The 27822-nt window shown below is 42.5% G+C and overlaps 1 protein-coding gene across 1 annotated transcript in view; it reads right to left on the bottom strand.

Annotated features, from left to right (window-relative positions):
• The window catches only part of FAT2 (FAT atypical cadherin 2), an 88833-nt gene that overhangs the window by 30017 nt on the left and 30994 nt on the right, over nt 1-27822 (bottom strand). Inside the window, exons 2-5 of the mRNA XM_069763544.1 lie at nt 15442-18717; nt 14466-14780; nt 493-554; nt 101-412 (exon numbers count right to left, since the gene is read on the bottom strand). Coding sequence (XP_069619645.1) covers nt 101-412; nt 493-554; nt 14466-14780; nt 15442-18703 — 3951 coding nt within the window. The 5' untranslated portion in view covers nt 18704-18717. The remainder of the gene's footprint in view (nt 1-100; nt 413-492; nt 555-14465; nt 14781-15441; nt 18718-27822) is intronic.

Here is a 27822-nt window from a genome sequence, read left to right as displayed (position 1 = left end):
TCCCCTTAGTAGGATAGGCAATGTTTTTGGCTGTATTTTAGCAAAAATTATACCAAAAATTTATGGTTGACCACCTACTTATGAAGATTCCCTAACTTACCGTTAGTATGTTATACTCTCCAGCTGGAAATGAAGCAGCGGAGGAAATGACACCAGTGTTGGGATCCATAATAAATTTTTCATCGTTTTGTTCCATGATACTATATGTCACTTGGCCATTGTTCCCTTTGTCCCGGTCCATAGCTATAAGTCTGTAGATGGGAGAAGGTCCGGTGGAGGCAACATGTTCTGGAAGTTGTACAGTGAACAGTTTCTGGGAGAATGTTGGAGTATTGTCATTCACGTCTAAGACTTGTATTACAACACGAGAGACAGACTGAAGAAGAGGCGCCCCGTTATCTGACACTGTGACCTATGGGAAAGGCAACATATAGCTTAAAATCTGACCCTAAAAGATGCCAAAATCTAAGCAAATCATATTTGAGGTTCTACCTCGAGAATGTGTTCTTCACGATTTTCTCGGTCCAGCTGTTTCTCAGTGGTAGAAATCAAACCTAAAGAAGGAGGGACATTTAATAAAGTTATACTAAACTTTATGCAGTGCTTGAAATTGGGTGAAATACTTGAAATATCAAATGCAGTTAATAAAGTCTCTATAAGAGAGTAGTCTCCAACTTGTGTCTCTCCAGTTGTTCTGAAACTACAATTCCACATATTTTTGTACTTTCATGGCAAGAGTGCCATAGGTTGAACATCATAGAACGAAGATATGATAAATCCAATTGAAATTTCACTGGCTCCTTAGAAACAGACTACAAGATGCCACTTTGTAGTCTGTTGCCAAGGAGACAAAGAATTGTGCAAGATTAAAGGGAACCTTAACATTGATGGCCGACTATCCTTAGGATAGGTCATCAATGTCTGATTGGGTGGTTGCAACAACCGACACTCCTGCCGATCAGCTGTTCCTGGTGTAGTCGGAGGTTAGAACCGCTCAGATAAAGAGCTACACATCACAGCTCCGTCAACTGAGTAGTGACCACTGTCGGGTACAGCACATCCACCAGTTATTCAAATCAATAGGGGGTCGACTATTCCGTCGACAGAAAAACAGTTCTGGCTGCTGCTGACACCGAGAATAGCTGATTGTCAGGGGTGACAGGAACCACCCCCCCACCAATCAGACATTGATGACCTAGCCTAAGGATAGGCCATCAATGTTAAAGTCCAAGACAACCTCTTTAATAAAACATCACTGCTATCTTCAAAAAACAGCACAACATCTGTATATGAGGTGTGCCTGCTATTGATTTTTACCTTCACTGAAATGAACAAGGCCAAGCTACAATACCAAAAACAACCTGTGGAGAAGTGTGGTGCTTTTTTGGGAAAAAATAGGTTTTTCTAATCGCGGACACCTGCTTTACGGAAACTGAAGTTGAAATGGCATGTGGCACACTGGAAAGATTAATATTAGCTCAAAATACTCTTTACAATAAAGCCGATCTACTATTTCACAGCCTACACTGTCAACTATAATAGGATAAATGCAAAAAATACTGTTGCGTTACCTTACCAAAAATCAGTTTTCCCTCCCTAAATGATCTCTCCAATTTATCAAAAGCAGCATCTACAGCAATGCCTCCATGCTGTGCCAGTCATTACACTGGTTGCCCTTTTACTAGAAAATGAAATTTAAACTTCACACTAAAGCTGACTGACTATCGTAGATTTTTTCCCAATAATAGGGCAGTATAAGCAGGTAGTCAATCACCTGATGAACGAGCAAAACACTTGTTCGTTGGGTGAAATGATTTTTAAACATGACGTGTGTTGCTGAGAACAATGGCAGTTTAGAATGATCTATTATTGACCATTCTGTGCACATGGGAAATGTGGTCTGTTCTAAACATTCTATTAAATAAGCACCAATTAAAAAGCAAGTAGCTGATCAGCATTCATTTAATACTCAGTTCGGTTGTTGAAAGCTCTCCGCCGTAACGTACTCACACTTATGACTTATGTCGACCACTCTATCCAGGCTCTATGTTCCATCAACAATTTACTACTAAGATCCTCCATAATCTGAACATGAAACACTCATCTATAAAATAAGCACGTCGACACCTGGAGTCACCCAATTTTCTCTTGTAATATCTTGCATGTAGGACTCTCACATCTTTTGTTAAAATTCTTAAAGGGAATCTGTCATCAATTTTTTACTACTCCAACTGAAATCAGCATGACTTAGACGCAGAGGCCCTGACTCCAACAATGTATCACTAACTGGGCTGCTTGCTGCAGTTTTGATAAAAGTTTTATCTGACTCAGATCTAGCAGTTCCTGAATGCCGAGTTCTGTATAACTCCAACCCACACCACTGATTGCCAACTTTTTGTGAACACTGTGCATAGGCAGAAAGCTGCCAGTCAGTTGTGGGGATGGAGTTATACAAAGTTTATGAATATGGGGGACTTCCTGACAAAGGTTTACCAATCTTCCAGTGATAATCTCTTGTTGTTAAAACAGTGATTTTGTAAAAACTACAGCTAGCAGCCAAGTAAGTTATACATCAATGGAATCAGGGTTTCTGTCTCTGTCTACATTATGCTGCTCACTGATTAAGCGGAAAAAACCTGGTGACAGATTCCCTTTAAAGCATACTTGCCAGCTCTTTCAAATTTTTGGATGCAGAAAGGGCAAAATTGAATGCCGTGCCAAAAAGTGGGTGTTCCTGGGCGGGTAAGGGTGTTCCCAGGAGGAACAGGGATGTTTCCAGGTGAGCTGGGGGTGGAACATAAATGTTCCTTTACCCCCAACAATAAAGTTATTAAATATTCTCCGACAAAGCCCCCCAAAATTAACTGTATATGGTACATGGTGCCCTTTTTATGAAGCATCCCCTGCCGACATTCCTGTTTTTTCTCTAGCTAGACCTGTGCCGATGATGTCATAGTTGCTCCCCCAACCAAGGGAGATGGGAGAGGTAGGGGCACATGTTAGATTTTTTCTAAAGCTCCTCATAGTGCTGTTTGAATATGCAATAGCCAATTTTGGAAGAATTGCTCTGGGAGCCGAAATAGAGGAAGGGTGGCAAGATCATAGAGTCATAGAATGCTAGCGTTGGAAGGGACCTCCAGGGTCGTCGTGTCCAACCCCCTGCTCAATGCAGGAGTCACTAAACCATCTCAGACAGATGTCTGTCCAGCCTCTGTTTGAAGACCTGCATTGATGGAGTTGGAAGGGACCTCCAGGGTCGTTGTGTCCAACCCCCTACTCAATGCAGGAGTCACTAAAAACCATCTCAGACAGATGTCTGTCCAGCCTCTGTTTGAAGACCTCCATTGGTGGAGTTGGAAGGGACTTCCAGGGTCATCGTGTCCAACCCTCTGCTCAATGCAGGAGTCACTAAACCATCTCAGACAGATGTCTGTCCAGGATCTGTTTGAAGACCTCCATTGGTGGAGTTGGAAAGGACCTCCAGGGTCATCGTGTCCAACCCCCTGCTCAATGCAGGAGTCACTAAACCATCTCAGACAGATGTCTGTCCAGCCTCTGTTTGAAGACCTCCATTGGTGGAGTTGGAAGGGACCTCCAGGGTCATCGTGTCCAACCCCCTACTCAATGCAGGAGTCACTAAACCATCTCAGACAGATGTCCGTCCAGCCTCTGTTTGAAGACCTCCATTGGTGGAGTTGGAAGGGACCTCCAGGGTCGTCGTGTCCAACCCCCTGCTCAATGCAGGAGTCACTAAACCATCTCAGACAGATGTCTGTCCAGCCTCTGTTTGAAGACCTCCATTGGTGGAGTTGATGGCGGTTGTGCACCTCAATGTTATTGCTCCTCGATCGGGAAGTACCGGTCGTCTTTAAGTCTTTGCAAACCGTTCTTCGTACATTACCGAGTCTTGAAAGGACCCAGCTGTGTGGGAGGGGAGCATTGTGCCTACAGCCATAGTGAATAGCTGCTCGGCATTGTTAGCGCGAAGCTCGTGTTGGGACAGGCAGGAGGAGGATCAGCTGGGGTATTGTTATTTGTTAAGCAGAACCTTTCACCAGAGGTTGTTGCGTTGTTTATCTGTGTGAATGAAAGCCAGGAATTTTAGGGTTTAACCAACTTCAGACAGGAGAGGCTACCAATGCCAACGTGAAAAAAAAGTTCCCCATGGTATATTGTTTACTCTTACAAATAAAGAATCTGTAGGTGCTGGGTGCAGACAAGCAGAAAATAGCTTTGCCTAACCCCAAATTTTCTTCTTCACAAAGGAACCATCAAAAATGTTGGCACCGATCCGCCGTAGGTTGTACACTTTATATATTGTGTGAAGCCATTTATTCAGCGCAGCTGGGTATGCTAAGCATGCAACCTCTTGTCTACTCCGGCATCCTTTTAAGAGTTTTCCAATGAGTTGGGTTAGAGTAAACCAGGGCTGGTGGTGATGGGGCTTCTAGCATCTGCTAACCTAGGTTCATAGCACTGGGTCATGGATCAAAAGGTAGGACCAAGGTTCCCACTAAAAACTATGGAGACCCTGGTGTTGGACATTATCTCTCGTCTTCGAATTTATTTTTTTACTGTAATATTGTTTTTTTTTGTTTTTGTGCCGTTACATCAAAAAATTGCATTAAACCAGCATAGTAACATTCTTATTTGATTGGGGTCTAGGAGACAATGCTTCTCCTTATGGCCTATAAGTCTCCTGACACTGGCATGTCACTCTCCTTAAGGAGAAACATTAGCCCTTAGAGCCCAGTCAGAGGCCTTTCATACATTCAAATCAGATCTCTTGTTTAACACTGAGGAGGGGCAACATCCTGAAACACGTTTCTGCAAATTGAGATTTTGCTTTGGCTTTGATCCAAGGCTCGTTAAAAGGTCTCCATTCCTAACAGCTTTTAAAGGCATGAGATGGATGTCGGTTCAAGCGGTGGGACCAGCACATATCGGACATTTATGGCATGTCTTGCTGACTTACACCTTTTATATAAACTTATAATTTTCTGTGATTGATGTTGAATGTGCTTTCTAGCCTCAAACTTGCTTGTCAAAGAGAATGTGTCATTGCAAAATTATCTATTACTTAAATGTATTTTTTTTTATTAAAAATTAAAAAAAACAATATTTATGTTAAAAAAGTCTTGCAATTCTCATATTGACCACTAGACCTAATATTAGACCCCCTACTCCTGCTGGGCACATGGATTTTAGAAGCAATAGACTGACTCAGACCCCATTGATCGGTAATGAAGTATTTAATCCTGTATTATCTACTGTCTATCTAGGTGTTACCGCTCTTTGAAATCCTGGCAGTGATGATAATGAAGCTGCTGAAAAGTCTTCTGTCCAGAACAGAAAATTTAGTATAAGACCAAGTGACCAGTGTGAAAACTGCAACATTTCTGATTTACAGATGAACAATATAAAAAAAAAAACTTAGAGCCTTATTCATCAAAGTATTTATGCCAGAATTTTTGGTGTAAAGGTTGGTGTAAACACCTTGTAATATCAGAAATTTTTTGCAGTTGTACAAAACTTTATCAACTTTTTCCAGTTTTACGTCAGTTTTGCCAAAGTGGGCAAAGTTGGGCTAGGACAGGGCTCGGTGAATCCCTTCTCATGAAAGGATGATGTATAGCTGTGACTTGCCATCGCTTTATGATCGATTGAGGTCCGACCTGTGGGACCCCACGTTATATAGTCAGTCACATACATGAGCTATTAAAGGAGATTTATATCCCATAAAGTGATGGCACATCACCAGATTGCAGTGTTTAATCACTTTATGATCGACTGGGATCTAAAATTTGGAACCCCAGATTTTTCTAACTTTCCTTACCCCGAGAACTGGAGCTGACTCCATTTACTTGTACAGGAGGGGGCTGAAAAGTTTGTCATTAGACCCTTGCCTATCTTAAAGTGTTGGCACATGTTAGTAATAAGGCATCACTTTATGAGACAAGAAAACCCCTTTTATGACTCCATACTGTTTCCGAGTGGTGCAGAACCACAATATCGTGGTAATGTTGCCCGATCTTGGTTTTTGGACTGCTTTGTGATGTTATACGTATGTGCCGAGATGCTTTAATACGCTCTCCATATGTCATAACATGGAATGAAATGTGCCATTTTTCATCGGGAATTTTCTTCTATCGAAATCATTGTAGAGTGAAAAAAGTATCTCTCTATATGGCTCCATGAGAAAATCATTCTAAAAGTTTCATACATATTACACTAAAGTCTTCCCAACCCACCAATACCGGCAGCCTTATGTGTATGGTGGCCTGATAAAGATGTTGGGAGAGAGAAGGATCCAACTTGTTCGATTTCTAATGGCTGATCCTTTTGTTCTCACAGACATAAGCCACCGCCGCAGGAGCCTACCAGCATCTCTCATAGAGTACACAGGATCACTCGGCCGAGCTAAACGTTCCTATGGCTGCCTAATGTGCCAGGGGCTTAAGACCCAACCTCAATCTCTACAAAACATGCACCCGACCACATCCAACTGCTCGTAATCTTTGCAATCATCACTGTGCCCAAAGGATATATCATCGATAAGATGTAGTAGGTCAGTGGTGAACCATCTCATAAGAAATAGATCCTAGAAGCAAGTGATTGGCTTCAACGTCATCTTCTGCTGGACTTTTGGGTTATCTAGCTGCGTGAAAGCCTAGGACCACTGGAGGAGCCTTTGCGGTTCTGGTGGGACAGTCAAACGCTACGGGCACAGTATATCTTTTCTCCTTGTAAGGCTCAGTACATGGTGCAACCTTTGAAGGGCTCCGGAGACTGAGTCTAACCCTTGTACCAAACAAGACCCGACCTGCCGTTAGACTCTGCATCTTGTACAAATCCTTCAGGCTTTTGTTTCTAAAACACACATTTTACCTGCCGCCTCCCTCAATTATGTACAAATCCAGAAGTGAGAAGTGAACACAGCAGCGTTTGTCATTTTCACTCAAGAGTTTTTTTTCTTCTCTCCCCAAAATTGAGGTTATCTGTTGTAAAGCCGAGACGTCAAACAATAGAGCATAGAACATCGAGGCTCATCCCTCACAATAGTCTTTGTGTCTTTCGAGCACAGAGAGAGATAGAGCCTGATACTTGCTGAGGGATCAGTTATGATTATGACAGAAAAGGTGCAATTAGTGCTGCCCTCCGTCCTTCCACTATTATCATTGTGTCACGTTACTAACAGTAAACTATCACTCTTGAATCTTAGCCGCTGCTCACTTGACAAATTGAAAAGAGATTTTTGAAGCTGTAGCTGAACATGCAGTAAGAGATCACTCAAGCATTTCAGATCCTACAAAACATGTTAATATTTGGAGGCCTAGACTGGTTGGGATTGTATAAATACTAATTCCTAAAAATCATGTAATAAGGAAGGACACTGTAATCTTGTCCTACTCGTTAAAAAAAGTTGGCTAAATTCTGTAAATTTGGCAGAATCTGCCTAATTTAGTTTGACCCGAGACTGTCCCCTAAAGGAAGATGTCCGAGGTAAGAAGGATTGGTCATACTGGATTTCAGCATGGTCAATAATTTGTTCTTACAGGAGATAAGCTGCTGTCAGGCGTGTTTGGAATGTGAAAGGCCATCCTAATGCTTTCTTCTTAACCTGCATATTCCCTCCCTACACTTCCATTCGGTTGTGGTCTTCTTCCAGTCTTGGCTCCACTAGCAATAACTTTTCTGCCACCTAAAACCCAAGAATACTTTGCTTTTCTGCTGCTGTAAAGGGAATGTGTCAGCGCAAAATGACTGTTCAAACCAAGCACAGATGCTCAGTGCACCCTTGGTGCGGCCAAATTGATCAGTGCACCTTCAGGCCTACTGGTTTTCCATCTATCTCCACTCTACTCTTCCTTGATTGACAGCTCTGGTTTAAAAGGAGCCCTGGGAGGGCAGAGATAGATGGGAAATAAATAGGTAGGGAGGTCCAAAGAACTATTTGGCCATGCCAACCGGGGCACCTAGTGCCTGCGCTTGGTTTGAACAGTCATTTTGTGCTGAAAGAGTCCCTTTAAACACTCAGATCTCCCATTTTCATACCCTGCTTCCTCGTCAGTTGTTGACTTTCTGTAAGGGTGACCGCACTGTCCACAGACATCAGAGGCCACAGACACAATACCTGTGGTCATCAATAGTAGCACATTCTTACCAAAATTTGAAAGGCTGCTCTAAATCAAGTGGAAATGTCAATTTTTGGATGGGATTTACATGAACCCCATATATTTTGACACACGACATGCCCAAATTTTCCTGGATTGCTCCCAAATATTTCAGATAGTCCTAGAGAAAATGGGACTGTAGGCATTTATGGTTAGAGGTGAAATATTACCTATATGAACCGCTTGGCAGATCATGATAGCGCTGCTGCAATAAAACTACCATAAAGTTTAGATTTTTCTTTGACTCAAAGTTGTTCCCAAAACCATTGTGGCCTGGAAAATGGCTTTCAATTTTTGGGGTATTCATGTCATGTGGCAGACCCTCAGTGAGTGTCAACTAAAGGTCTCTCTACACATTACATAAGTCATCTGCACCCACCATTTTTGGTCTGATGACCATCTAATGACATAGGTCCTCCTGACTCTCCCCTGATGATGTCAATGAGGAGGAGGATCAGATGATAAATTTCAATGGCTGATCCTTTAGTTCTCTCGGGAGATAAGCTTCTACAAGGGGGACAGAGAAGTCTGGCAGGGGCTCTCTCATAGAGAACACAGGAACACTCGGCTTGGCTGAGCATGGAAGAGTTGGAAGATATAGCTGTTAGCTTCAAGGGGTTGTCCTCTTTCAGAAGTCCCCTGGTCCAAGGCTGAGTCTCCTCTGCTGCTCTCAGTGTCTGGTATTGGCTGCAGAACTGATGTCACGTCGAAAACACTGCAGATGTACCCATGGAGAAGGAACGCGTCAGAGCTCATTGATGGTCTGCAGCACTGATGACACATTGACAGCGTGGCTGCCAATTACACTCCCTGACAGAAGTTATGTCGCTTATCCATGTTATGTAAATAAAAGCTTATAACCTGACGTTAAATTCATCCATTGGTTGTATAAATTATTGTTTTGAAAGCTGAAACCCCCCGAAATGTGGTTTAGGTTAAGAAAATAAATTGGCATCAATGCAGAAATATTGATCAGTTAATGGACCCAGAATGGTCAGATTTTGGCAAGACAAAAGTTTTGTCGCCGGGTCATATAATGTACCCAATCCTAGTTTACATCCTCACCTGTGCTCAGGGAGGGGGAAAACGGCAAAGTTTGCATATTTTCTTTTTTTATAACAAACTACATCTGGGGACAAGATATTTTGAAAGGGACAACCTCATAATTCTTCTGGAACTTATACAATTTTCAATTAAACTCAGCCCATCTCGTAATGGGTATTTCAATGCCAGTAAGTGATATCATATTGCTAGAATCATGATTATGATTATGGGGGATCCTGCTGATGCTCAGAATGAAGGAGTAGAGATAGTTTTTAAGTGTTGTCCAAAGTAAAAGTTTGAGGGATATGGGTCTCGTCATTGTCATTTTCAATAGTGGCCCAAGAGGTCAGAACCATTCTCCAATCACAATGTTCTGGCATATCCTAGCGATTTTACAATAGAAATAACCTATTTCTTAACTGGGCTTTACTGTTAATGGATGCTTCAACTTCAATTAGAACATGATCTCAGTAAACATCCAAACTCTGACTCCCTTTGAACTTCATTCATGTTCATATTTTATGCATTGGGTGCAGTTTTATTCCTGAGAAGATTAGATGACATAAACTGATAGCTAAGTTTCAAATAATATCACAGTGCAAATCTATCCTTAATCTGTTTATTATTATTCATCCGATCACTCGCTTGCTCGTGTCACCTGCATTTTAAAAACATCTCCAGAATTCGACCTTTGAATTTGCAAAAACTCTTACTGTCGCTCTCACTCACTCTCGTCTGGACTACTGCAACTCTCTACTGGTTGGTCTCCCACTAGCCAAACTCTCTCTTGCCCAATTCATCCTGAATGCTGTGGCCAGGGTCGTGCTTCTGTCCAGCCGCTTCACCAATGCCTCTTCCCTGTGCCAGTCATTACACTGGTTACCCATCTGCTACAGAATACAATATAAACTTATCTCTCTCACTCACAAAGATCTCCATAGTTCTGCACTACCCTATATTTACTCCCTCATCTATGTCTACCACCCTACCAGTGCTCTCCGCTCCGCAACTGATCCAACAGCCTCCAGTATACAATCCTTCCATTTCCATTTCCAACACTTCTCACGTGCTGCGCCAGTTTTCTGGAATGCGGTTACTCATCCGATGAAGGGGACAGATCACCCCTGAAACACGTTGTGTGTTGAATTATTCGACTTTTCTTATCTGACCTGGGTAGTTCCTGACTCAGAGCATGGTGCCAGGTGGATCTCCACTGCCCACCTTTCATTATTTTTCACTATTTGCACCAGAGGGAACTCTCTTTGTGTTTCCTCATAGGGTATCTGCATTGGATAAGTATTTGTTGCGGATAGTTCTGAATCAAAAACGTGTCTCTTGACAGGAAAAACTCTGCATAAAAAAGCACGTTTTTACCTTATTTGCCTTATTTCACCTAGGAGCAGCTTGTTTGAAAATAACAAACTGTGCCTTACTCACCATCACCAGGTCCAGTACTATTCTCTGCCTCAGTTACTGGGCTGCCATCATCACCACAGCCCTGCAACAAGTGAGTGATCTCAGCTGTTCTGCCCGAGTTGGGAGCCACTGATTTCACTGATTAGCTGCAGCGCTGTTGACGTTATGTCAGTGCTGCAGACAAAAAAGACATTGGGAGCAGCGACACAGGACCTGGGCAGGGTGTGTAATAACTATATTTTTTTTATGAATTGCAGCCAAGGGAGAGGAAAATTCTGAAACAAGAAAAACCCTTTAAGAAGACAACAACCAACATGTGTCGTAATCCTGTGGTTAAAAGATTATCTTAGGTTTTATTAAAAAAATGGTCATAAACCACAGAATGCCATCATATAATTCAATAGCCTTTACTCACTCGATAAATCTCCGACCACTCCAGAGCTACTCGAGGTGGTCCCACCGATTCTCATGAACTAATGACATTCCGAACACAAGCCCATGACCACAGTAGGCAGTCACTGGCCTTATAGTAATGGTAGCAAGGATGGTGTGTCATTGGTGAAGCCTATGGTTAGCTGTAGTCTTTGTTTTGTGACCATTATTTGAAATATTTGGACAACTCCATTAACTCACAAGAAGAGGAAGTGCTATACATGAAATGTACAGTCCAGATGCTCTGGCGTTGAACAACTAAAAACCAAGTTCCTTACGTGTAAACATCAGCTATTGGAGACCATAAGGCCATTATTATTTAGTGGCAGTCAGAAGAGTTACATCAAAGCAATCGCCTGGGATTAAGACATTAATTAATTAATTCCTATCCTCAGCAATCAATAGCCCCATCAACCAGCTGTTGCCAGGTCCCTCAAGGCGAAGAAGTACTAAGGGTATGGAGCCAGAACATCACATCTCAATAGACAGTGCAGTGGCCGTTCTTGGGAATTGAAGTTCATCTTCCATTTGTGTGTCCTTCTGGAGGCCACAGAACATGATTAAAGCTGGCCATGGTGGAGCCGAAGGTTGGACCCACACTGATCTGACATTGATGTCCTATCCTAAATTGATCTCGACAACCTCTTTACTAGAAATCCCAAAGCAATCACCAATGTCTGAATGCATCAAATAATTTCTTCTCTGGTGACCATCTAAATTGTATGTTCATCTTTGCGATCTTTTGACAACAAGCTGGACAACACCTTTCAATGACTACGACCAGAGTTGTCAGTGCATTGTAAAAAAAAATAGGCTGTAATAGTGAGGCGAAACTGGAAGCACCAATGAAAAATCTGTAAAGGGCCATATGTAGTATTCGTGTTCTCCATCAGGCTCATTAAGCATCAGGAACCTAGAAGTGAATGCAACCTATGCAGACCTTCAGACTTGGACACAGACTAAATGTGGCGCCTCTTTGCAAATCATCGGGTGAACAACAGACTAAATCTGGCACCTCTTTGCAAACCCTCAGGGGTGGACACAGACTAAATCTCAGGCCTCTTTGCAGAACCTCAGGGGTGGACACAGACTAAATCTCAGGCCTCTTTGCAGAACCTCAAGGGTGGACACAGACTAAATCTGGCACCTCTTTGCAGACCCTCAGGGGTGGACATAGACTAAATCTGGGGCCTCTTTGCAGACACTCAGGGGTGGACACAGACTAAATTTGGCGCCTCTTTGAAGACCCTCAGGGGTGGAAACAGACTACATCTGGGGCCTCTTGCAGACACTCAGACACAGACTGAATTTGGTGCCTCTTTGAAGACCCTCAGGCATGGACACAGACTAAATCTGGCACCTCTTAGCAGACCCTCAGGGGTGAGCACAGACTAAATCTGGCACCTCTTTGCAAACCCTCAGGGGTGGACACAGACTAAATCTGGCACCTCTTTGAAGACCCTCAGTGGTGGACACAGACTAAATCTGGCACCTCTTTGCAGACCCTCAGGGGTGGACACAGACTAAGTCTGGCACCTCTTTGCAGACCCTCAGTGGTGGACAGAGACTAAATCTCAGGCCTCTTTGCAGACCCTCAGGGGTGGACACAGACTAAATCTGGGGCCTCTTTGCAGACCCTCAGGGGTGAACACAGACTTAATCTGGCACCTCCTTGCAGACCCTCAGGGGTGGACACAGACTAAATCTGGGGCCTCTTTGCAGACCCTCAGGGGTGAACACAGACTTAATCTGGCACCTCCTTGCAGACCCTCAGGGGTGGACACAGACTAAATCTGGGGCCTCTTTGAAGACCCTCAGGGGTGGACATAGACTAAATCTGGCACCTCTTTGCAGACCCTCAGGGGTGGACATAGACTAAATCTGGGGCCCCTTTGCAGACACTCAGGGGTGAACACAGACTAAATCTGGCACCACTTTGAAGACCCTCAGTGGTGGACACAGACTAAATTTGGCACCTCTTCAAGATCAGGTCTTTTTCGGTCCAGTGACAGAAGACACTTACTGCTTTGGAGGCTCTTAGTCCCGTGAGTGACTGCACTAATGGTATGTCAGCCCTTGCACCCCCAATAGCTAAGCTCTTGCTGAAATATATGTTATATAACCTAAATGCCAGACAAAGCTTACTATGCAGCCATCTCCTGTTCTCACAAGCCTTACAGTAATGCTTCTTAGAAAGAGATAGTTGTAATATGGGAACATCAAGGCCTGAAATGCATTTTTAAAGACTTCTTCTGTTCTACATTAATGCACTCATGAAAAAAGAGATGGGCTGCAAATGATCAAACTGTAATTTACAGTGAAAGTGTAAGCATGCAAGACAAACATTTTCAGCAATGTCACTCTTCTAATCTGTTTCATAGTACGCAGTGGATCAGAGTGGGGATCAGTGTGCGGTTTCGGGAGTGGCTGTGTGGAGGAGTAAGATTAGCAAGGAGAAGTCAAGGGTGCAGGACAGGTTTGTAGCATAATGAGTCTGGTAGTATCCTATATTAGCCTGAATAAATTGCTGTACAAAAGAAAATATCTTAAAGGGAATCTGTCACCAGGTTTTGCTTCCTAATCTGACAGCAGCATAATGTAGGGTCAGAGACCCGGATTCCAGAGACGTGTCACTTACTGGTCTGCTTAGTGTAGTTTTGATAAAATCATTGTTTTATCAGCAGGAGATTATCACTAGAGGACTAGTAAGCCTGCTGCCAGGTAGTTAAACCACGCCCCCACCACTGATTGGCAGCTTTCTGTGTACAGTTTGCATAGGCAGAAAACTACCAATCAAGGGTGGGGGCGGGGTTATACAGAGTTCAGCATTCAGATATCTTGTAGATCTTCAGCAAATAAAACAGTTTTTAATCAAAACTGCAATACCCAGTAAAGTAAGTGATAGATCTCTTGAATCAGGGTCTTTGCCCCTACTCTTCTCTGCTCTCAGATTGAGATTCGTCAGAATAATCTAGTTTTTTTTATGTTTTGTATATTTAGGGTGCATTAGGGTTATTGAGGGTAAGCCCACGTGAGCGGCGACGCCATATCGCAATCTTAGTGCACCAACCTCCTCAACGTTGATGAGTTGTCAACAAGGAGACAGGTCATTTGGCTTATTTATTTTGAAAACAAAGGATTGGGCATGTTGAAAATCAACATGTCCATTCCTTTTCTTCTCAGCATCTGTCAAATGAACATTGGTCTAACAGCAAATCGCCAGGTTCGGGTTGAATCAATTTTACCCAATGTATAGGCCACCATACAATGACCATAGTCTTGGAAGTAAGAGTATGAGAAACCCATTTTCAACACATATCAAAGTCTCATAATGGCCAAGTAAAAAATAACAATTCTGAAAAAAGGAAACACTAAACCAAATAACCAAATAAAACTTACCAGTGCTTGGGTTCAGTGTGAAAAACCCTTGATTATTTCCACTGGAGAAATGGAAGGAAAGTTTGCCGGCTGAAACCAGATCTGCATCGGTAGCATTTAGTTGAAGGATGGAGACATTTGGAGCAGAGTTTTCCAGTACGGAAGCATAGTATACAGCCTTAGATAATTGAGGGATGTTATCGTTGACATCTGCAACTTCTATGTAGACTTCAGCCATAGCAGACAGGGGAGAGGAACCCAAGTCTGTTGCACAGATGGTCAACCAGTAGCGTGATGCAGACTCCCGGTCTAGAGGAGCCACTGACCGAATTAACCCTGAAAGATGCATCAAGGGTTACTGGTTAGTTCACACATTATAAAAGACAGAATTACAAAGAGATTGCCATCAAAGAACTTTAAAAAGTGGTTTCTAGCCATTAGATGGCAGCTGGGGCTGTAAATATTCTGCCACAACTGACAACATTTGTTAATTTCTCATATTTATTCTTAAACAGCTGATCTCACTGCAGAGCTGTGCCTGATTAGAACTAACACAGTAAAGCAGAGCTGAGCTTTGTCTCTTTACAAACACATCTGCAGCTCCAGCAGTCCTCTCATAGTGCCGACAATTCAGCTGTACTCCCCTCCTTCCACAATGGCTACCTGTGAGAGAAGCTGAAGAAGTGTTACTTGTAATCAGGCACAGCTCTGCAGCAGAGCTAACGGCACTGTAAAAGGAGAGCTACAAGTGCAGATGTGTTAATGAATGAGGCAAAGCTCAGCTTTGCTGTACGTCCCCCCCACTGTGGCTGCTTGTGAGATGGAAGCTGAAGAAGTGTTAGCTATAATAACACACAGCTTTGCAACAATTTTGAGATACAAGGGGACCTTGCCACTAAAAGTTTACCGCTTAGTATGTATTTTTCTACAGTGGAAGCCAATGGCCGATGCATGCCACAATTAAATATTATGAAATTACACTTTCATTATAACTCACCTGTCTCTTCATCTATGCTGAAAACTGAGAGGTCCGTGCCATCCTTTATGGAATAATGTATCTCACCATCCTTTCCTTTATCTTCATCCTGAGCCGTGATCGAAAGGACTTGTGTCCCAGGTGGAGAGTTTTCCAACACTGACCCAGTAAAGACGAAAGTTTTAAATACAGGTGGTTGTAGATTTTCATTTACATCCAGCACTTCCACCTCCACATGACATACAGAAGAATGTGAGAATGGGTGGCCATCATCAGTAGCTCTGACGGTCAAATTGTAGAAGGTTTTAGTCTCAAAGTCAAGTTCTTTCTCTAATATCAAAGCTCCCGTTAACTTTTCCACGTTAAATATCCCTTGCTCATTGTTAATAAGGGAATACGATACATCTCCATTAGGTCCAGAGTCAGAGTCCTGAGCATCCACAAAGTACAAAACAGTTCCTACAGGAAGATCCTCTGCAATTTTCACGTTGGCCGTTAATGGACGGCAATATGGGGCATTGTCATTGACGTCTTCCAATGATATAACCACGTCAGTTACCGAAAAAAGTTGCCTGTCTTTTTTCGATTGATCTCTGGCCTCTACTTTGAGTCTATATTTTGGCAATAGCTCCCTGTCCAACATGCTCTTAACTGTTATGTCACCTGTGATAGTGTCAATGGTGAACTTATCAGTTGGTGTTAGTAGTGAATACCTTACCCAGCCATTGTCATCTTTGTCAACATCATCTGCCTTTACTTTAACAACAACACTACCAATTTTAGAATCCTCTCTTACCATTACACAGTATCCTGATGAAGGAAACTTCGGTTCATTATCATTTACATCCAACACGTTAATAGCTAGAATTTTCCAAGAAGATTTTTGAGGTGTTCCAAGGTCATACACTGTAATATTAAGAATATATGAACTTGTGGATTCATGGTCCAATGATGATGAGACATAAAGATCTCCAGTCTCCATATCGATGTCAAAGCATCCATCATCACTTCCATCAGATATGGCATAGACTAGTTTGCCATTAAAACCAGTATCCAGGTCAATGGCAGTCAACGAAGCAATGGAAAAGTTGACAACTGTATCCTCAGCCACATCGATAGATCCTGGAAAATTGTCATCAAATTGAGGTGCATGGTTATTTATCAGATGATTATTAAATGATGTATCCTCCTCGTAATTCTGCTTTTCAGATTGAAAGCCGAAGGAATTTTTCATATTTTCCATTATCTTGTCAACCACACCAGTTTCTTCACAAAGGACATATTTGGGCGAACCTTCATTTAATATTGTGATATTGATAAATGTGGGCACAGCTTCATTTTCTCCATCGCTAGCAGTGACAACCAAGGAGAGATGATGGTCTGATGATGATAGGTCATACAAGTCCCCTCTGATGGTGATTTCTCCAGAAGTGGGGTCTAATCTGAACTTTTTTAGCTCATTGCCAGATAAAATCTGATATTGTACTGTCTGAAGTTCATCTACGTCCACCGCGGAGAGTTCTACCACCTTCTCACCAATAGACATGTCTCTCGTGATGCTTATGTTGCAGTTGACCTTCTCAAAAATTGGGGCATTGTCATTCAGGTTGTTCATATTAACAGAAACGTAAACTTCAGTTTGTCTACGATAAGGTGAGCCTAAATCGGATGCCCAGACTTTCAGATTATATATCCTTTGATTCAACTCATAGTCAAGCACCCTACTGTTAGAAATAACTCCTGATATTGGGTCAATTACAAAAGGAGAAGATTTTGGACTAATTAGCTTGTAGTTTATCTTGCCATTGTTCCCCTTGTCTACATCAGTTGCAGAAACTTTTAATATCTTTGTTCCAATGGGAGAATTTTCATTGAAAGTTCCCTCATATTTAGATTGAGTGAATATAGGGGCGTGATTATTACAGTCTATAAGGTCAACAATAACCTTAGTGGAGACTTGGCCGTCAAGTGCCGTAACTTCTAATCGGAACTGGGATTGTTCGTTTATATCCATATGTTTACTGGTAAATATCAAACCACTTTTGCTTATAAGTCGGAAATTATCTGTCGAAGTTTTCATATAATATCCACCCAATGGAGCTGCAGGGTTTATTTTAACGGTAGCCACGTGACTGCCAGGTGGGGCGCATTCATCAATCTGGACTTTATAGATATCCTTTTCAAATCTTGCCGTAGCATATCTCCATGGAGGAATGTAAATTGTTTTGAGGGGGGAATAAACTGGTGGCTTTCTCTTGTCTTTGGCTCTAAGACTTAAATTAAAGCCTTGTGAGTGTTCCAGCCAGTTGATCTGTGCAGTGGAAACCACAGTAAATTCATTTTTCCCCACGTAGGACCTTAAAACTTTGAAGTAACCAAAGGAATCTCCATCAACAATCTCAACTGAATCAATGCTACACCCTGGATCTAAGTAGTCCATGACCACAGTGGCGTAAAGGAGCCTCTCAGATGAATCGGCCAAGGCCGTTGTAACCGATGAAATGAAAGGAGGTTTCCTCAGAGCCGGTTGCACCGATACCTCCAATGAAGCTACATTCCCAAATCCATTACCCTCTGCAATTTTTCTCATACGGTCAACAGCTAAAATTTCCAGTTTGTGGTGACTTATTTCAGTTGCATTCAAGTGTCCAATTAGCATGACTATACCACTTGTTGGATGGATACTGAAGAATGAGGACTTGGCGTTGAAGGTATAGTAAAACATAGCATTCTGACCCAAATCAGCGTCTGTAGCACTAATCTTACCAAGGATAGTTTTAAGAGGAGCATCTTCATTAATCGTAAATTTGTACAATGTTGTTGAGAAGAGAGGTTTTAGATCATTCATATCTAATATTTGGATGGTAACTTTAGTCCGGGCTTCATAATTTAACGATTTCTCAGAGACGTGAATGATGAGCTGATAATTGTCTTTAACTTCCCTATTTAATAAGGCTGTATTGCCACTCCTTATCCTAATACGTAAAAAGCAGAAATCCCCAACCACCATTTCCTCCATTTTAAAAAGTCCAGCTGGGTCTTCTGATACAATCCTATACTTTACTGTCCATTGAGGATCCTTCAAGTAAACACCCATCTTTACATGACTAAGTACATAGGTCTTAGGAGCAGAATTTTCATGGATGGTTGTGTGATACGAACTTTGAGTAAAACTCAAAGAAGAAGAATCTTCATTGTTGGGTCTTTGTTCGCTAGTTGTGTAATGAAGCAGCAATATTACAATAACCAGGGCTTCTTGGGTGGTGGTGGTAAAACCAACCATTGTGTGACGTCTCCCTGAAATAAAGAAGGAAAAAAAGACACTTTATAAGTCAAAATGTAGTCTGAATATGTTAGCAAACATCAAATATAATATTGCATTGATGAATATAACTCGTGTGTTTCGGAAATTCTATTTTCTTTTCTGAGTTTGACAACCGAGACCACTAGCTATCTCAATTTTGTCTCTCCACCTGATGAGAACCTTACCAAATCAACCAAGTGGTAAATGTCGGATGCCTAAAATGAATGTATGCACATGGATTCCTCAGCATTTCAGTACATACTGTAGTAATCTATTCATAGTTCTATGTTCAGTTGTAACCTAAATTGCTCATGTTGTACACAAAAAATTAAAATTACAGGGTTAGTATCCACAAAGAGTTAAAATATGCAAAACTTTTAATGCCAAAGGCTAAAAATATGAAGAAACAAAACAACAAGAAGGCTTGCGTACGGAAAACCTGTTGACTTTTTCAGAATCGGGAAATCAGCCAAGAAACACCCTAATTGTGGTTTTACTTCCACAATCTAAATAGGAGAATGTTTCATAAATCCGTTTTCCTTATGATCCAGCTTCTAGATGTTCCAGACTGTAATTTTAGAAAATATTAAGACATTTCGTTTGAAACTTTGGGCAAAGAAGATTATAGTTGGTGGATTTGTTTACGAAGACCCAGTTCAGCAGCCAGGTCAGAAGTTTGTGGCCCTGGACGGGAGCTCTTTGAACTGCCTGTTCTTTTATATCCATTTGTTTACTGGTAAATATCAAACCACTTTTGCTTATAAGTCAAAAAATATCTGTCGAAGTTTTCATATAATATCCACGTAACGGAGCTGCAGGGTTAATTTTAACGGTAGCCAGTAGCCACCTGATAAAAACCTTACCGTCTCAGGGATTTTGGCCCACTTCTACATAAGAAACATTTCAAGGTCCTGGAGTAGCCTAGAACGTGAACCCAATAAAAAACCTTTGGAGGAAGTTGAAACGCAATGTTGTCCAGCGACAGCCCCGAAACTTGAGAGATCTGGAGAAGATTTGTACGGAGGAAGGGGCCAAAATCCCCACTGCAGAGTGTGCAAACTTGGTCAAGAACTACAGGAAACGTCTGACCTCTGTAATTGCAAAGAAAGCTTTCTACCAAATATTAAATTCTGTATTTCTATTGTATCAAATACTTATTTCATGCAATAAAATGCAAATTAATTATGTAAAAATCCTACAATGTGATTTTCTGGATTTTTTCAAAGATCATGTCTCTCACAGTTGAAGTGTACCTACGACAAAAATTACAGACCTCTCTACTCTTTGTAGGTGGGAAAAGTTGCAAAATCGGCAGTGTAACAAATACTTGTTTTGCCCACTAAATATATATATATATATATATATATATATATATACCTCTGGGTGCATGATGCACCCCATTTATCCAAGACGCAGGTTTGCTTTTTTGTTTTCACTTCTCTTTTTTATTTATTATGCATCTTTACGGAGTGCCAAGATATTCCGTAGCGCTTTTCAGACATTTCGTGAAACCAAGTGCACTTTGCAAGTATGAATAGCCTGGATAGTTAAACAATATGTGTATAGGAAGCAAATAGCGGATGTATGCTTTCATCTACTTCATGTGACTAAAACGCATCAAAGCAAAAAATATGACTTCCTTTTCTTAAGCAAACATCCAGCTATTTGCTTTTCCCTCTCCTGCCTATAAGACACCTGTGTATCAGATTTGGGTTAGAATATTAGGGTCAGTAGATACTGTGGTGCCACATGCTGCATAAAATGAGGATGGGAAATTGTACACCATTCGTTTAAAAAAATCCAACTCAAAAAAACTTAGTTACCGTAAATACCTTGTAAAAATCCCTGAACTCCCCTAAATCTGGCACTGTTTTACATTTTGCTTTGCGTTACTCCATTGCACAGATATTAAAATTATTTTTTAAGGAGCGCAATATGTGAAATTTCTTCTCGGAGTTCAACTGGGCGTTTCTTCACAGTCTTCTTTGGAGGCATATCTTCACCCACCCAGGTGAGGCCAACTAATGCCCGGCAGCTGATCTAGCGGTCTATCAGTCTCAGACATTGCTGAGCTGTAATTGGAAGTATCTGGGTGGGAGGGGCAAAAGCACAAGCCCCCAGAGAAGACTCTGTAGAAACGCCCAGTTGCGGTGCTGAGCAGAAATTTCACATACGCTGCTCTTAAAAAAACAAATGTGAATATCTCTGCAATGGAACGCAGAAGCGCAATGCGAAAAACAGCAGCAAAATCAGGGGAGCTCAGGGATTTTTACAAGGTAAACATTTTTGACCAAGTAACATGTGATCTTTTCTATCTAAAAGGATAGCAAAATATGTGGTAAGGGTACATTCTTGGTCAAATTTAACGTGGTGTTTGGCAGAAACCATGGTCAAGGTACTCATCTGGCATGTTGCATGAAAGTGGGGGTCCTGGCTGGGTGTGTGGATTTATGCTATGGGGGCACTACATACCTTGCAGGCCGCATGTTGCCAATTATTTGGCTGGCTGGCCAGGACCAGATGTTAAACAGTTCAATGATGGAGACCATCAGCCAAAAATAAACTTTTTACTGAATAACTTGGTTTGGGTTATATACAGTAGGTAGCCGTTACACAACGTTCTGAACGTTTCCTTCACATTACGGAGCATTTTTGTAACACACAATTTCTATTCCGTCCTCTTTACTCGCTTGTTAGCTTTCCTCACTGTTCCTCTCTACTTCACCACTGCCCAGCTCAGTACTACAGTCCAGTTAACAAGAGTCCTATTCCCAACCCACAGTTCTGCATCTTCTTTGCCATCAAGGGAACATTGCTGTCAATATGACCGGTATTTAGCTTCTCTACTGACGCTATGGAACTCCCGCAATCTGGCACTCGCACTCGTCAGCTCTCTTTTTCTGTCCCATCTTGGTCCGTTACCTCTGTGAACGGTAAGCTCAGTGTCTTAATACTAGATGTTCTCTCCTGGGACCCATCTCTGAATTACCACTCTGCCCTTCCTTCGGTTTTCCTTTCCTCTTTGCGTCGGTTCATGCTAGACACCGTATTGGTCTCCCCTCACTTCAGGATACCCACGCCATGCAGCACTGCTACTGTCTAGACCTTAGGTTTACTTCAGGCACACACTGGGTCCTATCTGAAGTCCTGACAGTAAACTGTCTCAGTCGCTTCACCTTATCCCTCCCCACTTTGGGCTAGTCCCAACCATTAACTTTAACTCTCCCTAGTGTCGGGCAGAAAATAGCATAACACCATTAACACATGTCACAATTCACATTACACAATACAATGATACACTTGTTATTCAAAGGGAAGCGTGGGTAGTATGTCCATCTCCTTACACACTAGTGCTAGAGAGGTGCCACAATGGGTCAGTTTTTGGCTTTGTTCTTTGGCTGTGTTGTATTTTAAGAGATAAAAAAGGACTGATTTCTAACTAGCACTTTCAGATACACTCAAGGTTCTTGCACCAGGATACAAATAATTTGCACAGTATTCATGCATTTTTTACTTTTGATGTCCCATGGAGAAGTTCATGACTGCTTCTTAAGAGAAATCCACAGACTTGGGATTCAGAGCCCATAATTGGTGGTTATGCCATGTTTTAGTTTTAAGGCTGTCTCCAGCAAAACTCTCAGTGATGAGACACCCTGATCAGTATACCGTTTTTGACCTGACATACTAACCCAACGTACCGCCATTTTCTTGTTCCCTTTCTGTGTTCTGCTTCCATGGTGAATATTGTACAACGCTAGGTCTAACCAAACACCTCTAATTTCTGCTTCCATGTAAGCTCACGCCCCTTAAATTCTTTTAAAACTGAGATCTGGTTGATAATAATTCTCACTGCTTTGGATGTCACTCATGGACGTCTCATAATCACCAAAGTGGACATGAAATTAATTGACTAGTCAAGTCTGTCACTGCCCGTCATTTACATTGACACATGTCAGCTCGTTGCTCACTGGAGTGTGGTGCGTGTTTGTCTTTCGCACTGCCCACAACATAGACATCGCACGTCTGATCATTATGTGATTGCTACCAGCAGTCTTGGGAGTGAAATTTCCCCCAAACATCCTGTTTGCCATTGAGAGAAGAGTCTGGCTGTGGGTGGCTTGTGCATGAAGCTGGTGGGATAGAAAGGATAAAGGGCCAGGAAGACAAACAAGACCATCATTGTGTGACCTGGATTATTAATAGAAACCTAATCCTTGGTGGTTCCCCATTGATAACTTTGTCAAACGTGTCTTCGATATAGCACCTTAGATACAAAAAATACACGACAACCACACCAAGACTGTCTTGTAACAAGGATTACGTAATTAATCTAGGTTTTAATAAGGATAGATTAAACATGTATGATCACTGAGGGTGTTACTACTGCAACCTCACAAATCAATAAAACGGGAGTCCCAAATACCTAATTGCACAATTCATCAGTACCGTAAATCTTGGATGGAGTATCCATGTGCAACTCAAATTCTTTCTCACTGTAATCTTGTGGTGAATGAAAATGTGGACTTAAGACCACTACTCTATTAATTAGTGAAGGTCAAGGGAGTGGGATCTCCAGAAATCATCGATTTTGGTGGGAGTGACTTTACTGACTTTATTGATGAACTTGATGAAAGTTATATACACTTGTTAGACATATAACTTGATCATCAAGTCTTCTTTTATCTTTCACTGTTCACAGCCACCTTTGTGCAGGACCCGTGCCCAGGTCTGGCAAGTCTAGTTTCCTTCACTAACACTTCCTGGTCTGGCCTACACATTGCCTCAGCCTCAATCTTTTCCTTTGCTGTCTCAGTGTCCCCACCAATCCACAGCTTAGGCTACGTTCACATTAGCATTGCGCCGCCGTGCGTCGGCGACGCAACGCGCGACGCAACGCGCGACGCACGCTAAAACGCGCGCAAACGCGCGCAAAAACGCGCGCGTTTTGCGACGCGTGCGTCGTTTTCCGACGAAAATCGGACGCACAGAAAATGCTACATGTAGCGTTTTCTTGCGTCCGACGCTAGCGTCGGAAACGACGCACGTGGCGAAAAACGCCACCAAAACGACGCACGCGTCCCCTATGTTAAACATAGGGGCGCGTCGCCGCTGCGTCGCCGGCGCAACAGCGACGCACATTGGCGGAACGCCAATGTGAACGTAGCCTTACCTGGTCCTAACTCCTTGCAGCTGAGCTCTTTTCTTTCTCTGCTCCACTTCGCATGGCATCAATTATCCAAAAATGCCATTTTAATCCTGTTACAGGCTTGCTACCAAAAAGCTCCTTCCTTTCAGACACCTTATATGCGACCTTTGCTTCTGCTTCTCAGTCTCACTGCAACATCAACCAACTACCAACCAGTGCTCCTGTCCACTGTAGAATTGGCTACTTGCTAACCATTCCCTGCCCACGTGAATTGCCTTAACATATTTCCTACTATAAAACTGCCTAACAGTCGCATCTCTGCACAAATATGCCACAGGTGAATATTGTCATACAATTTAGCATAAGACTGGCACTAACAGGTCTTCAGGGGAGTGTCAGCAATCTTCAACTCCTTTGCAGGTGAAAGGAGGATCAGGCTGTTGGATTTCAACATGCTTAACCCTTTTGTTTTGATAATGATGATTAGCCTGTGTCTGGCAGTGGCCTACTTCCCTCTCCTAATTTGTAACACAAACATGTAAAGGTACCATCACACATTAACGATATCATTGCTTTTTGTGACGTAGCAACGATATCGTTACCGAAATCGTTATGCGTGACAGCGACCAACGATCAGGCCCCTGCTGGGAGATCGTTGGTCGCTGGGGAATGATCAGGACTTTATTTTGGTCACTGATCTCCTGCTGACATCGCTGAATCGGCATGTGTGACGCCGATTCAGCGATGTCTTCACTGGTAACCAGGGTAATTTTCGGGTTACTAAGCGCAGGGCCGCGCTTAGTAACCCGATATTTACCCTGGTTACCATTGTAAATGTAAAAAAAAACCACTACATACTTACATTCCGGTGTCTGGTCACGTCCCTCGCCTTCAGCTTCTCGCACTGACTGTGAGCACCGGCCGGCCGTAAAGCAGAGCACAGCGGTGATGTCACCGCTCTGCTTTACGGCCGGATGGCGCACCACTCACAGTCAGTGCGGGAAGCTGGAGGCGAGGGACGTGACCAGACACCGGAATGTAAGTATGTAGTGTTTTTTTTCTTTACATTTACAATGGTAACCAGGGTAAACATCGGGTTACTAAGCGCGGCCCTGCGCTTAGTAACCCGATGTTTACCCTGGTTCCCCGGGGACTTCGGCATCGTTGGTCGCTGGAGAGCTGTCTGTGGGACAGCTCTCCAGCGACCAAACAGACGCTGCAGCGATCAGCATCGTTGTCTATATCGCTGCAGCGTCGCTTAATGTGACGGTACCTTAAGGCTCACCTAATGATGGATGCGTAAGGGAATGTCAATGTGACACTAGTCACTACTCATGGACAGACCGTGAGGCTGAGAAGTCAGATGCTCCGGGGTCAGTACCAAGAGAGCATGTCGATAACCAAGGGAAAAAGACAAAGGCGTACGTTAGGTCACGTTGAAGTGTCAAAATACCAGAAGATAGCAGATCAAGCAAAAGGGACAAGACAAAGGGATAGTCAGAACAGTCCAAAGTATCAGGAAGCAGAAGATCAGAACAACAGAATCAGGTAAATGTTCACCAGGAAGCACAAACTACGTCTGTCAGGGATCAGGGGCAGGCAGCTCAGTTAAATAGCTTGGGCAATCTCTAGAACACAGAACACCTGGAGAAAGTCCCGCACCTTCCATTCACAGATTGAACAGCTGAGCTGTCGATCAAACCACAGACAGCTCAGCACGCCCATCACAAGATTGAACAGCTGAGCTGTCAATCAAAACACTGATAACTCAGCATGACCCATATTCCATAGGACAGCATAGGACAATCACTCACTGAGTGGAGGAATTTTGACAGTCAGGAGCAACAGATGATACATGGTATGGATAGAGTAATGTTCCAGTCATGGTGAGTGCTAACTTTGCTTGTTTAAAAGATTAAGCCAAAGATTCTTTCCAAAGTTTCAATATTTATGTTGGAAAAAAAGGCTTATGTACACTAATTTGGTGGAAGCATTGGATATTATTCTCTAATTTTACTCATTATTTCTTTTCTGTCCTCACATATTTACTTTAAACCCTCCATAGCTGCCTGGTAGGAGGTTGCACTAGGCCAAAAAGTCAGAAGAATACAGATGTCCCCTGAAACACAAGAGATAGCAGCTTATCTTTCCTGAGATCAAATCAGGTGTTGAAATTTAGCATGCCGATCCTTCTCCACCCCACACCCCTATCATCCCATGTCAAGGAAGAGTACAGACACCCCCCAGACATTTTGAAATCAATGGATTTGTCAACTTTCTTGAAATGTGTTTGAGCATATTATCCCATGGTTTTATTAAGATTAGTCACCCTTTGCTAAGCCACCTTGTAATCTTAAGGTCTCCATACACATTGGATAGAATCTGTCCATCTTGACACGATTCACTGACCATCTAATGTATATAAGGACCTCCCAACTCCACCATACCCAAGAACATTCAGCATCTTACAGCAGCTTATCTACCGGCAAAACAAAAGGATCCGGTAAATACATGCAAACCACAAGATCCTTTCTTCCCAAAAACTCCTGTCCGATCTTGCGGTTTGAGATTATCCCTTGTTCTGCAGGCAGATAAGTCACGGGGAGATGCCAAGTGTTCATGCCTGCGGGAAGAAGTGGCTGTCAGTTGAACGAATGATTGGCCAGCAGTTATCTAATATATATGGGCACGTATATTCAGGTGCAGCTAAGGAAGTATGGTTCTTGTGACATAGCTAGGCTGGCCGCCATGAAGGGAAGATGGGAACCAACAAGCCACTTTGCCTTTGCCAAAATATGTAGATACATATCAGCAAACTTAATCTTTGCCTTAGGTGAAAGTCTACTTGTGTTCATCATATTTCACTGAAAGATAAAGTGAAAGTAGAAGGATCATTTACCATTTCTAAGAGTGCAACCCATTGAGAATTCGTCATATATTTTAAGTGAGGAATACAAGTTGGATTAATTTTGGCTGAACCTACTGATTTTGGCTGAACATGCCAACCATCTAATCTGTATTCAAGCCTCCTGACTTTTCTCAATGGCGGAGGTCGGGGAGAAAAAGACCCAACTTTTAGATGTCAAAATGCCCGATCCTTTTGTTCTCATTGAAGAAAGGACTCCAACAGAGGTGTCTAGCAGTGGCTTACTTCTTTGTCCCATTGATCCTACAAGAATATGGGGGTGTTGGGTGGAATAGCTGTTGTCCGAATGAGCAATAGTAACATGTTGCCCCCATACACTTAAGATAATTGTTGGCTTCAATGATGGTTTGTCTAATTGTTCTGCGGCAGCTACATTGCCGTCTCTCCAATACAAAGGAGCACCCGTTCTGCTGGCGGCTTATCTCCCAGAGGATAAAAGGAACAGCCATCCGAAATTGGACATGCCAGAACCTTATCTTTCCCGACATGATCTAAATAACAGAGACCCCCGTGCACATTAAATTGTTGGCCAAACCAGTTAATACACGTTATTCTAATGTGTGTTGGGGCCTTAACGCTTATGATAAGCCTTATAGTGGTCACTTATATGACCTTAGTATGATCTGAGCATCTATGATTTCCAGCTAAATTGTAGGAACCTGCCTAAAACATCATTATTGGTTACTGTCTTTTTTTCTTGTTGCTAAAATGGTATCTTTCTTTACAATCTTGGCCAATATTGATGTTTAAGAAGATTAGTGGGACAAGGTCTAGAGAAGTGTAAAGGTACCTTCACACTGAGCAACTTTAGAACGATAACGATAGCGATCCGTGACGTTGCAGCGTCCTGGATAGCAATCTTGTTGTGTTTGACACGCAGCAGCGATCAGGATCCTGCTGTGACATCGCTGGTCGGAGCTAGAAGGCCAGAACTTTATTTCGTCGCTGGATCACCCACTGACATCGCTGAATAGGCGTGTGTGACGCCGATCCAGCGATGTCTTCACTTGTAACCAGTGTAAACAT

This window comes from Ranitomeya imitator, chromosome 4, assembly GCF_032444005.1.
Source record: "Ranitomeya imitator isolate aRanImi1 chromosome 4, aRanImi1.pri, whole genome shotgun sequence".
Lineage (NCBI taxonomy): Eukaryota > Metazoa > Chordata > Amphibia > Anura > Dendrobatidae > Ranitomeya > Ranitomeya imitator.
This window is presented reverse-complemented; position numbering and strand designations above follow the sequence as displayed.